Source organism: Mesoplodon densirostris, chromosome 10 (assembly GCF_025265405.1).
Source record: "Mesoplodon densirostris isolate mMesDen1 chromosome 10, mMesDen1 primary haplotype, whole genome shotgun sequence".
In the NCBI taxonomy this organism is placed as follows: domain Eukaryota; kingdom Metazoa; phylum Chordata; class Mammalia; order Artiodactyla; family Ziphiidae; genus Mesoplodon; species Mesoplodon densirostris.
Window position 1 is genome coordinate 64,686,629 of NC_082670.1, and position 15,223 is coordinate 64,701,851.

General features: G+C 41.4%; 1 protein-coding gene across 6 annotated transcripts in view; it reads left to right on the forward strand.

Annotated features, from left to right (window-relative positions):
- ULK4 (unc-51 like kinase 4) overlaps positions 1 to 15,223 on the forward strand; it is a 535,263-nt gene that overhangs the window by 136,214 nt on the left and 383,826 nt on the right. For all 6 annotated transcript variants that reach the window (XM_060110747.1, XM_060110746.1, XM_060110750.1 and 3 more), the window contains one exon: positions 876 to 1,003. In XM_060110747.1, coding sequence (XP_059966730.1) covers positions 876 to 1,003 — 128 coding nt within the window. The remainder of the gene's footprint in view (positions 1 to 875; positions 1,004 to 15,223) is intronic.

The window sequence follows — 15,223 nt, forward strand, 5'->3', positions numbered from 1 at the left end:
TTTTTTTGCATATCAATAGGCACCTGAAGTGATGTACAAATCTGTCTGTTAGAAGAGAAAATGACACTAATACTTGTCAACACTTATTCCTCTGTGTTGTATTAAACCTTTAATTAAAGAATGTTATAGAAATACAAGTTTTTCTTTTGTGTCCCATACTGGCTATTGTTTTTATTTTATGTCTGTAGGACCTCAGCTGTGTAGACTAGAGACGTGATCTCTGTGTGTGCAGGTTTGCTCAGAAGTTCATGCCTCCATGCAGTTGTGACTTTCAGTTCTAGTTATTTATTGCTACGCTTCTAGTCATGTGATGGAGGAGTTAAGAAGCAGGCTTTGTGGGCTTCCCTGGTGGCGCAGTGGTTGAGAGTCCGCCTGCCGATGCAGGGGATATGGGTTCATGCCCCTGTCCGGGAAGATCCCACATGCCGCGGAGCGGCTAGGCCCATGAGCCATGGCCGCTAAGCCTGCGCGTCCGGAGCCTGTGCTCCGCAACGGGAGAGTCCACGGCAGTGAGAGGCCCGCATACCACAAAAAAAAAACAACAACAACAAAAAACAGGCTTTGTCATCTGCCTGGCCTGGATTTGAATTCAATTTTGTCAATTGGGGCAAAGTGCTTAAATTTTCAAGATTCCTTTTCCTCTTTAAAATAGGGATAATATTATCAACTCTTCATAGCTTCTTTTCAGGTTTAAATGAGATCATACATATTAATGACTTGGTATAGGGAGCAGCACAAATTAAAAATGCAAAAGCAATAGCTGATATTATTTTATTTTCTGCTACCTGTTTGGTTATTACAGTCTATTGACCCTCAGAGTTGACTGCTCTATTTATTTCATGTTTTCTCAAAAAATATTCTACTGTCTCCCACAGGATTTTGTCTCTACAATTATCCGTTTACTGGACAGCCCCTCGACATCCATCAGAGCAAAATCCTTCCTGGTTCTTCTGTATATTTTGATTCATAACCACGAGATGCTGCTTCTCAGCTGCCAAGCACGGTAGGATTTTCTCTGACAGTTTCACCAATGACTTCAATTTGACCCCTGCTTATTAGTTTTATTAGTAGTATTTCTTGGCCCCTATGTACCTGGTATTCAAATTTTTTTTCCTAGATTTTTCCAAGGGTTTAATGTTTCACTTGTCACCTCAGCTTGGAAACACTGAAGCAGGGTGTTGGGAAGTGCTTGGAGTTTCCTAGATCTGAGTACAGTCCAAGGCAGGGTGTTAAAGTTGGTTCTGGTTTACATTTTTGCAAGGCGTTCTTGACTGGTGGTTTGGTCATAGTTCTGATTTGTGTGAGCTTCTGGAATGAGTAGCTGAAAGCCCAGAGGAGCAGCCTAGAAAAGCAGAGGAAGAGGCAGGGCGAGGATAAGGAGTACATGGACTGGTCCTTGACTAGGCAGATCTCTCACTGTCTCTAGGTCTCACCTCCTTCCTCTAAAAGGAGAAGCTGTCCTGATGCACCTCAGGTTCCCTTCATCCTCTGATGCTTCTCCATTGACGTTTTTGAAACTGTCTGGTCCATGCTCTTGAACATATGGTTTATCGCCTATTTCTCGATCTGGCTTTTTACTTATTGTAGGATACTGGGGAGATCCTAGAATTGCTGAGATTGGTCTAGGTTAGGAACTAGAAAACTTACTCCTGGAAACAGGGAGTAAATGTTTTAGGATTTACGGGTCAAGAAGCAAAATTGCTGACACATATATATGGAATCTAAAAAAACCCCAAATCATTCTGAAGAACCTGGGAGCAGGACAGGAATAAAGACGCAGACATAGAGAATGGACTTGAGGACACGGGGAAGCCTGGACGAAGTGAGAGAGTGGCATGGACATATAGACACTACCAAATGTAAAATAGACAGCTAGTGGGAAGCAGCCGCATAGCACAGGGAGATCAGCTCAGTGCTTTCTGACCACCTAGAGGGGTGGGATAGGGAGGGTGGGAGGGAGACGCAAGAGGGAGGGGATATGGGGATATATGTATATGTATAGCTGATTCACTTTTTTATACAGCAGCAACTAACACACCATTGTAAAGCAATTATACTCCAATAAAGATGTTAAAAAAAAAGAAGCAAAATTGTGGATATTATGTATGTACTTCTATTATAAGAGAGAAAACAAATTTCCACAAATTTTTTTATTGACATAATAAAAAATATACTACTCCCAATCCATCCCTGGGATGGATTAGCAGATGCAAACTATTATATATAGAATGGATAAGCAACTAGGTCCTACTGTATAGGACAGAGAACTATATACAATATCCTGTGATAAACCATAATGAAAAAGAATATGAAAAAGAGTATATATATGTGTATAACTGAGTAACTTTGCTGTACAGCAGAAATTAACACAACATTGTAAATTAACTATACTTCAATAAAATTTTAAAAAATTACATACTGCTAATAATTGAGTATAAGTTTTTGAAATATAGGTCTAGTGAGAAGAGTAGAATTCTTTTGTGGGGGGAGAGAGAACATTTTGTGTAATTAGAGGTCAAAGTGAGAGTCTCATGATCAAATCTGATTACAGATGTTCCCCTTGGTGCTGATCCCTAATGCAATTTTATGTATCTTATCTTTGAAAATGTCCTTTCACACAGGTTCTGCCACATATCAATATCAGTCCATGGGCACATGACTTAAATTGAGCATATTCATCACTTGGAAGGCATTTGTAGTTTTCTGTTAGATTCTTCCTTGATACCTGCCTGTAGCGTGTCATTGCATTGCAGGTGAATCCCTTCTAGGTGAAGGTCATGTGGAAGCTCCTGACAAGCCGCCTTCAGTTCCCATCTCTCAGGGATCCCTGTCCTTTGTTGTTTGATGTCCAGTGTCCTGATTCTGACATCTCATATGTTTTTGTCTATTTGTTACTTGTTTTCGGGGGGAGGGTGTGCACTGATCCTGTTAGTCCATCAGGGCTGCAAGCAGAAGTTGCTCTTGTCTGTCGGTAAAGGCCTCATCGCTGGCTTTGCTGCCTCTCATCTCTCCTTGTGTTGACTGTCATTTTTCTCCAGGGCAAAAAATATAGTTTCTCAGCAGATGTTCTTCCATCATTTCTTGGACTCACCGTCTGGTCTCCGTGTAGCAGCTGGAGTGTCTCTTACCCAGTGTGAATCAGCTTTTGTTTCTTCCCTGCTCAGTCTCTCCTCTCCTGTTGTGCTGAAATAATACCCCAGGCTCTGACCGTGGGCTGCTCTGCCCGACTTCATCTCACCCCTGCCCTCCTCTCAGCCCTTGTCTTCTATAGCTCCTCCTGGCACCCTCTCCACGCCAGCTCAAAGTTCTTCTTGTTGCTTTCTGCACACACTAACCTTTTACACTCCCCTCGGGGGTTCCCTGTGCCCACAGTGCACTTCCCCGAGATATGTGTGTGGCTGGCCTCCTCAGCTCGTTCAGGTTTCTGTTCAGTCTAATGGTTGCTACTTTTGAGAGCCACTCCGATCATCCTGTCTCAACTCCCCCTCCTAAGACCAACTCAGAAACTGTCTAACTGAAAAGAACTAAATCACGTGGACCATGAGGGCCTGAGCGGGACAGGCTTGGTCCTCCCAGGAAATTGCTGTGATTTCTGTGTCCCTGAGTGAATATTTAGAAACTTTGACCGTGATGGGAAGATGGTGGCCTGAATGCACACCCTGACCTCCGCTGTGCTCTCTCTGGAGAGTGTAGGGGTGGGGTGCCTGGAAGGCAAGGCTTAGCCTTGCAGGAGAGTTAAGAGTGGGCCCCATTCTTCCTGTGCTGTGGGGCAGGGATGACGCCCTGTGCTCTAAGCCTGGGGAAATAGCAGATCTTGGGGCTTCTGTGGGATCCAAAATGCAGGTGCTGTCTGTGTGTGGTCGTTGGGACCAGCACTCCCATCCCCAGGGGATCTGGAGCGGGACCGAATTGGGGGTCAGTGTGCCCCAGTCTGCGAGGCTGCAGGGAGATGACCTCATTCGCCAGCACTTGGAGAGAACAGGTCCCCCTCCTCGCCTGCTTCTTTGCTACAACCCAGCCTGATCAGGTCCGAGTCAGTGGGGGGGATGTCTTGGGCAATCAAGGATTGGTCACAGTCCACTGAAGGAGACACTGCAAGTACTTGAAGGAGGAAGGACAAGAACAGGCAGCTCTTACTGAAGCAGAACTAGTGGAATCGACAGAATTTTAACGAACAAGGAATGAAAACTCTGTGGAGAGGCAGTTTTCTGAAATTCAGCAGAACTGAAAGAAAATGGCCTCTTCTGGGGACGGCATTAGTGCTTTGAAAGGACACATTGACCCACACAGAGCTGTTTACAAAGACACGGGAAACTCACGTGGAAACAATAAGAAAGGTGGAGTGTGGGTCCAAGAGACCTCACATGCAGAGTTCCAGGAACTCCAGGAGGAGGAAAGGAACTGATGGAGGAGGCTTTCTAATTGAAGAAATCTCAGAAGTCATCTTCTCCTTGAACATGCCCCCTTCTGATGCTGTATTAAACTGCGAGTAAAGGAGTTAAAAAGTCACAAAACCACAAATGGAAAGGGAAAAATGGCTAAGGCAGACGAGCGTTGTCACCTGTCTTTGCCTTTGGTAAGCTGGAAAGCTGACAGATGAACGTTCACTGTTTTAGCAGAATGGAGATGACTGAGATCCTTTAATGTCTGCAGAGGGAAAGGCTGGGAGGAGACATGATCACTGCCTGGCAGAACTCTTGAAAGGTTGGGAAGGGGGAGTGTAAAGGTACCTTCGAAGGCAGTGGTGAGAGGGAGGTGAGACTCAAGATAGGAGGATTGATGGAAATTTGCATGGAGATTTGATTCCCAGCCCTGAACATCCAGGACACTCTGCCTCTTCCACGGCAGCAGGAGACTTGCGATGTGTTCTGGGTGGTTTGAACCGGAAAGGCCGCAGATGTGGGGTTTGAGACAGATCAGAGGGAGATGAGGTGCTTTGTGAGGTCCTCTAATGAGGATCGTAGAAAAGCCTGCTTACTGTCAAAGGTGAGGAGTTCTGCCCTGTACCCCTCCTTGGCTTGCAGGCTCTTGGCAGCCTAGCTTGCATGCTCTTGACCAGAGTTTAGAGATTCATTTCAGGGAAGCTTATCCATCCCGAGTAAAAGCCCCACAGGGGCTGACGTTTGGGTGTCTCCTACTGTAGCTCGGGAAGCCTTGCCTGATATTCCTGTATTGGAGCCCATCAGTCATAAGCCCCGCTCCTGCACACAGACATTCCAACAATACTTCAGTGCATCCTCTTAAAATATAAATGGACAACCAAGTATCACCAGATATTTAAGGAAACATGGAACTCTAACATGGAACTCAGAAGCCAAAACTCACCAGCAGATAAAAGGAACTCAGCAGAAACAGACTAAAGTTATAAACAGACAGTTCATGGAAAAAGGAGTGAGAATGACTTTTTAATTTTTTTTTTAGTTTATTCATTTTGTTTTTTTGGCTGCGTTGGGTCTTCATTGCTGCGCACGGGCTTTCTCTAGTTGCGGCGAGCGGGGGCTACTCTTCGTTGCGGTGCGTGGGCTTCTCACTGCGGTGGCGTCTCTTGCTGCAGAGCATGGGCTCTAGGCGTGCGGGCTTCAGTAGTTGTGGCTCGCGGACTCAGTAGTTGTGGCTCGCGGGATGTAGAGCACAGGCTCAGTAGTTGTGGTGCACGGGCTTAGCTGCTTCGCGGCATGTGGGATCTTCCCAGACCAGGGCTCGAACCCGTGTCCCCTGCATTGGCAGGTGGATTCTTAACCACTGCGCCACCAGGGAAGCCCGAGGATGACTCTTAAACCTATGAGTAAATGCTAAATCTTCCTTATTATAAGAAGAAAACACATCATTACTCCTCACTAAAAGAGAAACTACACTGAATATTGTTTCCCACTCCGTACATTGGCAGTGTCTGCAGTGTATTCTGTTGGTGAGGCTGTGGAGAGGCCAGCACTGTCGTATATTGCTGGTGGGAATGCAAAATATTTAAACTACTATGAAGAGGAATTTGGCAATATCTAGAAAAATGGCATATTTTTACCCTTTGTCCCAGCCATCTCACTTCTAGGATACAGTGTCCAATGATCTGTTCTTAGTGAAGAAGTGACATGACACGTGCATGAGGCAGTATTTGTTACAGTAAAAAACTCTATAAACAACAGACTGGCTGGAGAACTGTGGTCACCCTTGTGTCAGTTATCTCTTCCTGCCGTAACAAATTACCACAGACTCGGTGGTTTAAGACACCACACAGTGTATTAATCTGACAGTTCCCGTGGGTCAGGAGTCCAGGCTCTTTGTAGCTAGAGCCTCTGCTCATGTCTCACAGGGTTGAAGTGCAGGTGCTGGCCGGTGCTACAATCCTCATCTGAGGCTGGGGTCTTCTGCAAGCTCACTGATTGTTGGCAGAGTTCATTCCTTTGCAGCTGTAGGACCAAGGTCCCCATTTCCTGGCTGTTTTTCGTCTGGGTCTAGAGGCCATACTTCCTCTCCAGTGACAATCCACAGCAGAACTATTTGCTTTCTTCCTGGAGGCTAGTAGGAGCACTCTTTATACCTTGAATCCTTTCCACCCAACTCAAATGTCTTCGACCTCACTCTTCTGCTACCAGCAGGAGAAAACTCTGCTTTTAAAGGTTTCAGCTGATTGGGTCAGGCTCATGCAGATAACCTACATAATTCGAGGGTAATTGAATTGGGACTTTACATCCTTAAACTCCCTTCACTGTAGTACTTAGATTAGTGTTTGAATAACCAGGGGGGTGGGAATCTTGGCAGAGGGACATCTTTAGAATTCTTCCAGCTGTAATGCCCATGGTGGAGGATTCTGCGGCTGTGAGAATGAACAAAGAGCCTCTCTATACACAGCCATGGAGTGACCTCCAAGACATTAAATTATCCTGAGAAAAGCAAGGTGCAGAACAGTACTTATAGTTTACTACCTTTTGTATAAGAAAGAGGGAGAAAACAGGAAAGATACATGCATTTATTAATATTTTCACAAAGAAAGAAGGATAAATTAAAAATGAACAAAATGGCATTTTATAGGGAATGGAAGGGAATAGGGATCAGGGGTAGGGATGAAAGCTCCACTTCTCTGAAAGTGCCTGTTTTATGATTTAGATTTAAGAGCCAGGTGAATGTTTTTATATAATTAAAAATAAAATTAAATAAAAATGATAAAAATAAAGCAGTCTCTAAATACTGAAAAATAATCTGATACCAAGTTTGTAAGATAACTCTCCAGAGACTAGATACTGAAGTGTTTAAAGAACACTGTGTTTGGCAGTACAGTTGATCCTTGAACAACATAGGGTCGAACTGTGCAGGTCCACTTATATGTGGATTTTTTTCAGTGAATATGGGCAGTACTACAGTCTGTGGTTGGTTGAATCCTCAGATGCAGAACTGCGTGAATACTGAGTGAGAGCTGACTATGGGATTTGAGCATCCATGGATTTTGGTTTCCGCAGAGGGTCCTGGAAACTATATTCTATTGGGATATATCGATATTTCAAGGACTAAAATAACCCCATTAAGAAATATTCAACTGTGTTGTGTTCTTGTCAGTGTTAGTTACTGTGTTGCTGTTGACATATATTTACACATATATATGTATGAAAGTAATAGCAAGGTAGTAATTATGCAAATTGCAATAGGAACCAAAATTTTCAGCATAAAAGAAAACATACAATTATAAAAGTAAAATCTTGTCATCCTTAATTTAAATCAAGTGTCAAGATGAACTCATGATTTATTCTTTTTTTATAAAGAAATTATTTATTTTATAGTTCTGTCTACTGAAAATCCACTCAGATTTTAATCCCCAAATGCCGTTTTCCACTAAAAGGAACCATGGCCCCTTCTATAAACAGCCTCTTGGTCTTGGGCACAGCTCTACATTCAGGCCAGGAGATGAACACATTGAGAACCTGGGGCATACTGTCATTCCTGAAAGCAAAGAAATTACTGGAAACTGTTAAGGTCATGTCAGAAGAACACAAGAGTCAACTGGAAGGAGTTTCTAGTGGCCCAAGATGGAATTTTGAGCATTAAAAGTAATAAAGACTGGGGCTTCCCTGGTGGTGCAGTGGTTGAGAGTCCGCCTGCCGATGCAGGGGACACAGGTTCGTGCCCCGGTCCAGGATGATCCCACATGCCGTGGAGCGGCTGGGCCCGTGAGCCATGGCTGCTGAGCCTGCGCGTCCGGAGCCTGTGCTCTGCAAGAGGAGAGGCCGCAACAGTGAGAGGCCCGCGTAGCGGAAAAAAAAAAAAAAAAGTAATAAAGACTGCAATATATTAAAATATCACTGTGAAAAAAGTTGAGTTCGTGATTATTTTTAAAAAAACAACAACACTTATCAGTCCCAATTTAGCAAATTTCTGGGTCATGCAGTCATTTTCCTGAAAATTGTTCAATAAGGGAACAAAATCAGTATTTATCCATTGTTTAATATACAGGGTAATCAAATAGCTGATTAGGCAAAGTTTTTCTTTATAGAAGTTTCATAGCTAATAAATACCAGAGAAACCATAGAATTAGGAAAGCTCCATTTTGCAACCCTTAAACTCATAAACAGAATTAATTTTTAAAAAAGCAATGAACAATTTTTGATAAATCTTTGGATATATGCTTTAACATTTCTCTTGGGTTAAATCCTAGAAGTGGAATTGCTGGGTCTTACAGTAGGTGTATGTTTAACTTTTTAGGGAACAGACGAGCTATTTTCCAAAGTAGTTGTACCATTTTATATTCCCACCACAGTGTATGAGAATTCCAGTATTTACATGTCCTTGCCAACTCAGTATGGTTGCTCTTTTTAATGTTAGCAATTCTAATAGGTGTGTAGTTTTATTTCATTGTGGTTTTAATTTGCATTTCCTTAATAACTTATGATTTAGAGCATCTTTTGACGTGCTTACTTGTCATCTCTATATCTTTCTTCTTCTTCTTCTTTTTTTTTTTTTTTTGTGGTACGTGGGCCTCTCACTGTTGTGACCTCTCCCGTTGCAGAGCACAGGCTCCAGATGCGCAGGCTCAGCGGCCATGGCTCACAGGCCCAGCCGCTCTGCGGCATGTGGGGTCTTCCTGCACCGGGGCATGAACCTGTGTCCCCTGTATCGGCAGGTGGACTCTCAACCACTGCGCCACCAGGGAAGCCCTAATTTTTGATAGTTTGATTAATGTGTCTTGGCATGTTTCTCCTTGGATTGATCCTGTATGGGACTCCTTGTGCTTCCTGAACTTGATTGACTATTTCCTTTCCCATGTTAGGGACATTTTCAACTATAATCTCTTCAAATATTTTCTCAGTCCCTTTCTTTTTCTCTTCTTCTTCTGGGACCCCTATAATTCAAATGTTGATGCATTTAACGTTGTCCCAGTGTTCTCTGAGGCTGTCCTCAATTCTTTTCATTATTTTTTCTTTATTCTGCTCTGCAATAGTTATTTCCACTATTTTATCTTCCAGGTCACTTATCCATTCTTCTGCCTCAGTTATTCTGCTATTGATTCCTTCTAGAGAATTTTAAATTTGATTTATTGTGTTGTTCATCATTTTTTGTTTGCTCTTTAGTTCTTCTCATTCCTTGTTAAACATTTCTTGATTTTCTACATTCTGTTTCCAAGGTTTTGGATCATCTTTACTATCATTACGCTGAATTCTTTTTCAGGTAGACTGCCTATTTCCTCTTCATTTGTTTAGTTTGGTGGATTTTTACCTTGCTCCTTCATCTGCTCTGTGTTTCTCTGTCTTCTCACTTTGCTTAACTTACTGTGTTTGGTATCTCCTTTTTGCAGGCTGCAGGTTCGTAGTTCCCATTGCTTTTGGTGTCTGCCCCTAGTAGCTGAGGTTGGTTCAGCGGGTTGTGTAGGCTTCCTGGTGGAGGGGACTAGTGCTTGTGTTCTGGTGGATGAGGCTGGATCTTGTCTTTCTGGTGGGCAGGACTGCATCCGGTGGTGTGTTTTGGGGTGTTTGGACTGTATTATGATTTTAGGCAGCCTCTCTGCTAGTGGGTGGGGTTGTGTTCCTGTCTTGCTAGTTGTTTGGCATAGGGTGTCCATCACTGTAGCTTGCTGGTCATTGAGTGGAGCTGGGTCTTAGTGTTGAGATGGAGATCTCTGGGAGAGCTTTTGCCATTTCATATCACGTGGAGCCAGGACGTCTCTGGTGGACCAATGTCCTGAACTTGGCTCTCCCACCTCAAAGGCACCGACCTGACACCAGGCCAGAGCACCAAGACCCTGTCAGCTACACGGCTCTGTTCCTGCGAATTCCCTGGCGGTCCAGTGGTTAGGACTCTGAGCTTTCACTGCCGAGGGTGCAGCTTCGATTCCTAGTCGGGGAACTAAGATGCAGCAAGCCACTCCCCCCAAAAACAAACAAACAACACCTGTTCCTGAAGACAGAGTGTCACTCCATGCTTCTGTCTGTTTGTTCTTAAGAGCAGAAATGTCCAAATGTAAATGGACAAACAAATTGTGGCGTATTTATGGAAGGGAATACTTAATTAGCAGTGACTACTTAGCGGTAAATATTTTTTTAAAACTGAAAGCTTTCATCTTACTTGTAAGGTAATAAGTGAATCTGCTGGTTTCATAGATGCAGATGGAAGACATGAGATACTGGATCAGAGACAATGGACTTTTTTACCCACAGCAGACAGCACGAGGGTCATGTTTGAGTTGGTTCCCCTTGACTCCCAAGTTCTGTGGTGGTGGAGGGAGCAGGCTGGATGCAGGCCCAGGTGGATGCTGTGCACACAATGATGCAGTTTGTGTCACTGCTGAGGAGCCCCATCATGAGGGAGCCCCTATTTTTACAAGGGTGCTGGCAAACCTGCCCAACCTTTACTCCCAGAAGGAGACATTATCTTTAGTATCCTTGTTGGAAAATAAGTCTGCCCTATCCCTGGAGGGAGACATTTTATTTTCCAAAGCTGTTTGCTATATAAACATCGACAAAAAGATAGATGGGAGCAAAAGCTGTCAATGTCTCTTCACAAGACATGCAGAAGTGCAGGAGACCCATGGAGAATTTTCTTCACTATTGATATGGAAACTCCTGGCTTACTGTTTGTTTTGTTTGTTTGTTTGTTTTAAATTTTATTTTATTTATTTTTGGCTGCATTGGGTCTTCATTGCTTTCTTTAGTTGCGGCGAGCTGTGGCTACTCTTCGTTGTGGTGCATGGGCTTCTCGTTGTGGTGGCTTCTCTTGTTGCAGATCACGGGCTCTAGGCGCGCGGGCTTCAGTAGTTGTGGCACGTGAGCTCAATAGTTGTGGTGCATGGGCTTAGTTGCTCCACGGCATGTGGGATTTTCCTGTACCAGGGCTCTACCCCGTGTCCCCTGCATTGGCAGGTGGATTCTTAACCACTGTGCTACCAGGGAAGCCCTTGGCTTACTGTTTTAAGAAACTGGTGAACAGTTTACCAGAGTCAGCTGAACCGTTTTACATCCCCACCAGCAGTGTATGAGTGATCCAGTTTCTCTACATTCTTGCCAATATTTCATGTTGTTACTGTTTTTTATTTAGGCATTCTGATAGGTGTTTAGTGATATCACAGTGTGGTTTTAGTTTGCATTTTCCTAACTGCTAATGATATTGAACATTTTTATGTGCTTATTTTCTTACTATATATCATATTCAGTTAAGTGTTTATGTCTTTTGCTTGTTTTCAAATAGATTGTTTCTGCTCTTGAGTTTTTGAGCATTCTTTATATTTTTGAGACGTGTGTCCACCATCAGATATATGATTTACAAATATTTTCTCCCAGTGTGTAGCTTGGCTTTTATTCCTCTTAATAGAGTTTTTCTCAGAGTGAAGGATTTTATTTTTGTTGAGGTCCATTTTATTAGTTTTTTTCTTTCATTCTTTCAATTTCAAGTCTAACTTTGTAGATCCCAAAGATTTTCTCTAATGTTTTTTGTAAAATTTTTGTTTATCCGCTTTATATTTAAGTTTGTCATTCATTTTGAGTTAATTTGCATATAAAGTGTGTGTGTGTGTGTGTGAATTTTGAATCCTACAACCTTGCTGAATTCACTTAACTGTTCTAGGTGTTTTTTTGTTTTGTTTTTGTAGATTTGGGGAGATTTTCTATATCAACAATTATGTCATCTGTAAATATGGACTATTTCTTTCCCTTCCAATCTGTGTGCCCTTTATTTCTTTTTTATTTTTGGCTTATTGAAGTGTCTAGAACTTCCATTGCTGCACTATGAGTGATGAGAGCAGTTGTCCTCACTTTGTTTCTGATGTCACAGGAAAGCATTCGTCTTCTCCTGTTTAAGTATCATGTTAACTCTAGATGTTTTGTAGATGCTCTTTATCATTTGGAGAAGAGTCCCCATTATTACCATCCTCTGTTCACAGTTTGCTGAGAGCTTTTTTCCCCTTAATCATAGATGGGTATTGGATTTTGTCAAATGCGTTTTCTGCACCTATTAATATGACAAAATTATTTTTTCTTTTGTAGCCTGTTGGTATGGTCCCTTACATTAATTGGTTTTCAAATGCTAAACGAGCCTTGAGCACCTAGAATAAATCCCACTTGGCCATCGTGTATAATTCTTTCATGCACGGCTGGATTTGATTTGCTAATATTTTGCCGAAAAGTTTTGCATATAAGTTCTTAAGAGATATTGGTCCATACTTTGCTCTTTCCCTCCCTCCTCCTTTCTCTTTCTTCCCTTCTATCTTCCTTCCTTCCTTCCTTCCCTCCTTCCCTCCTTCCCTTCCTCCCTTCCTCTCCCTGCCTCCTTTATTCACTTCCTTCTTTCCTTCCTCTTTCTCTGCTTTAAGTATAACACTAGCCTCAGAAAATGAGTTTGGATGTGTACCTTTCTCTTCTATTTTCTGGGAGAGATTGTGTAAAATTGGTGTTTGTTTTTCTTTAAATGTTTGGTAGATTGCTTCAGTGAATTCGTCTGGGCCTGGAGATGTTTTGTGGGGCAGGATTTTAACTACAAACCCAATTTCTTTAGTGATTACAGGGCCATTCAGATGATTAATTTCTTCCTGGTTGAGTTTTGGTAGTTCATGGGTGTTGGGGAATTTGTCCATTTCTTCTATGTTGTTGAGTTTATGAGAATAGTTTTTCTAGTCTTCTCTTATTTTTTAAGTGCTGAAGGATCTGTAGTGATATTCCTTTTCATTCCTATATTGGTGATTTGTGCCTCCTCTCTATTTTTTTTTGAGTCTTATAGAGTTTTATTATCAATGTTCTTTTAAAAAAGTAACCATCTTTTTGTTTCATTAATTTTCTTTACTGTTTTTCTGTTTTCAGTATCTTTAATTTCTTCTCTAATTTTTACCACTTTTTTCCTTCTCCTTGCTTTAGGCTTGTTTTGCTCTTCTTCTTTCTTTCTTTCTTTTGTTTTTAGATTCTCAAGTAGAAACTGAGAGTATTGATTTGAAATCTTTTCTCTTAATAAAAGGTCTCGTGTAGATTTAGTGTTATAAGTCTTCTTTGCAGCAACACTTTTGCTACTTTTGTACATATTTTGTTACATGGTTAAACCTTTTAAATTTAGTTCTATTTATCTTTTAAAATTTCCTTTGAAACTTTGTTGTTGATTCATCGATTATTTAGAAATGTGTTGTTTAATTTTCAGATGTTTAGAGATCGTCTATTGTCACTGTATTTTTTCTGGTTTGATTTTATTATGGTCAGAAAACATACTCTGTATGAGTCCAGTTTTTTTTTTTTTTTTTTTTTTTTTTTTTTTGTGGTACACGGGCCTCTCACTGCCGCGGCCTCTCCTGTCGCGGAGCACAGGCTCCGGATGTGCAGGCCCAGCAGCCATGGCCCACGGGCCCAGCCGCTCCGTGGCATGTGGGATCTTCCCGGACTGGGGCACGAACCCGCGTCCCCTGCATCGGCAGGCAGACTCTCAACCACTGCGCCACCAGGGAAGCCCATATGAGTCCAGTTTTTAAAAATTTGTTGAGGTTGGTTTTATGGTTTAGTATATGGTTTATCTTGGTGAATGTTCTATGGGTACTTGAAAAGGATTCGGCTACGTGTTGGGTGAAGTGTTCTTTACGTAAGTCAATTAGATCCTCTTGTTTCATTGTGTTGTTTTGATAGTCTCTGTTCTTACCAGTTTTTATTTCTAATATTTCTATCAGTTGCTGAAAGTAGGATATTGAAGTCTGCATTTATCATTGTGGATTTGTCTGTTTTTCTTTTCAGCTATAACAGTTTTTATTTAATGTCTTTGGAAGCTCCATTATTTGGTGCATACTTATTTAGGGTTATTGTGTCCTTCCTGGTGGATAGATGCTTTTGTCATTATGTAAGTTCCTGTCTGTTTCTAATAATTTTCTTTCCTCTGAAGTCTCCTTCATCTAGTGTTGATATAGCCACTCTGCCTTTATTTTAAATTAATTTTTGTATTTTATACTTGTTTCCATCCTTTCACTTTAAACCTACCTGTGTCATTGCATACATATGAAATAAGTTTATTTATAGATAGCATATAGCTGAATCATAACTTTGTATCTACTCTCCCAATCTGATTTAATTGGTGTATTTGGACCATTTACATTTAAGGTGATTATTGATATGTTAGGGCTTAAATCTGACATTTTTTGTTTGTTTTCTCTGCTTTTCTTATCTTACTTTCTTGTGGGTTATTTGAACACATGTAGGATTCTTTGATTTATTTATAGTACTTTTGAGTATGTCACTTTGCATAATCTCCTTGATGGTTGCTTTTATTATTGAAACATACATATGTGACTTATAATAGTTTATTGGTTTCTGTGCTTTACTGCTTTGAGTGAAGATAAAGACCTTATTTCCATTTATTCCCTCGCTTAAAAAATACTTGTTTTACGAATGTTCCCTACATATATTGAGCACTTTATCAGATGGGTTATAATTTTTGCTTCAAGTATCGAATATAATTTGAAAAACTCATGAAAATATGTTAGAGTATTACATATTCCCCTAATTTTACCCATACTTTTTTGGTATTCTTAGATTTACGTTAACATTTTCTTTATGTTTAGAGAACTTTCATTTGCTGTTCTTTAAGGATGGGTTTCCTGTAAAGGAATTGTTACTTTTCCTTTTCATGAGAAATCTTTATTTTCCCTTCATTCCTGAAGTTCATTCACTGCAGTTAATTTACAACTTGTGGTTCAAAGTTTTTGTTGTTGTTGTTTGTTTTTGGTTTTTTTAGCCCTGAAAAATATTCTACTTTCTTCTGGCCCCTATAGTTTCATATGAGACAT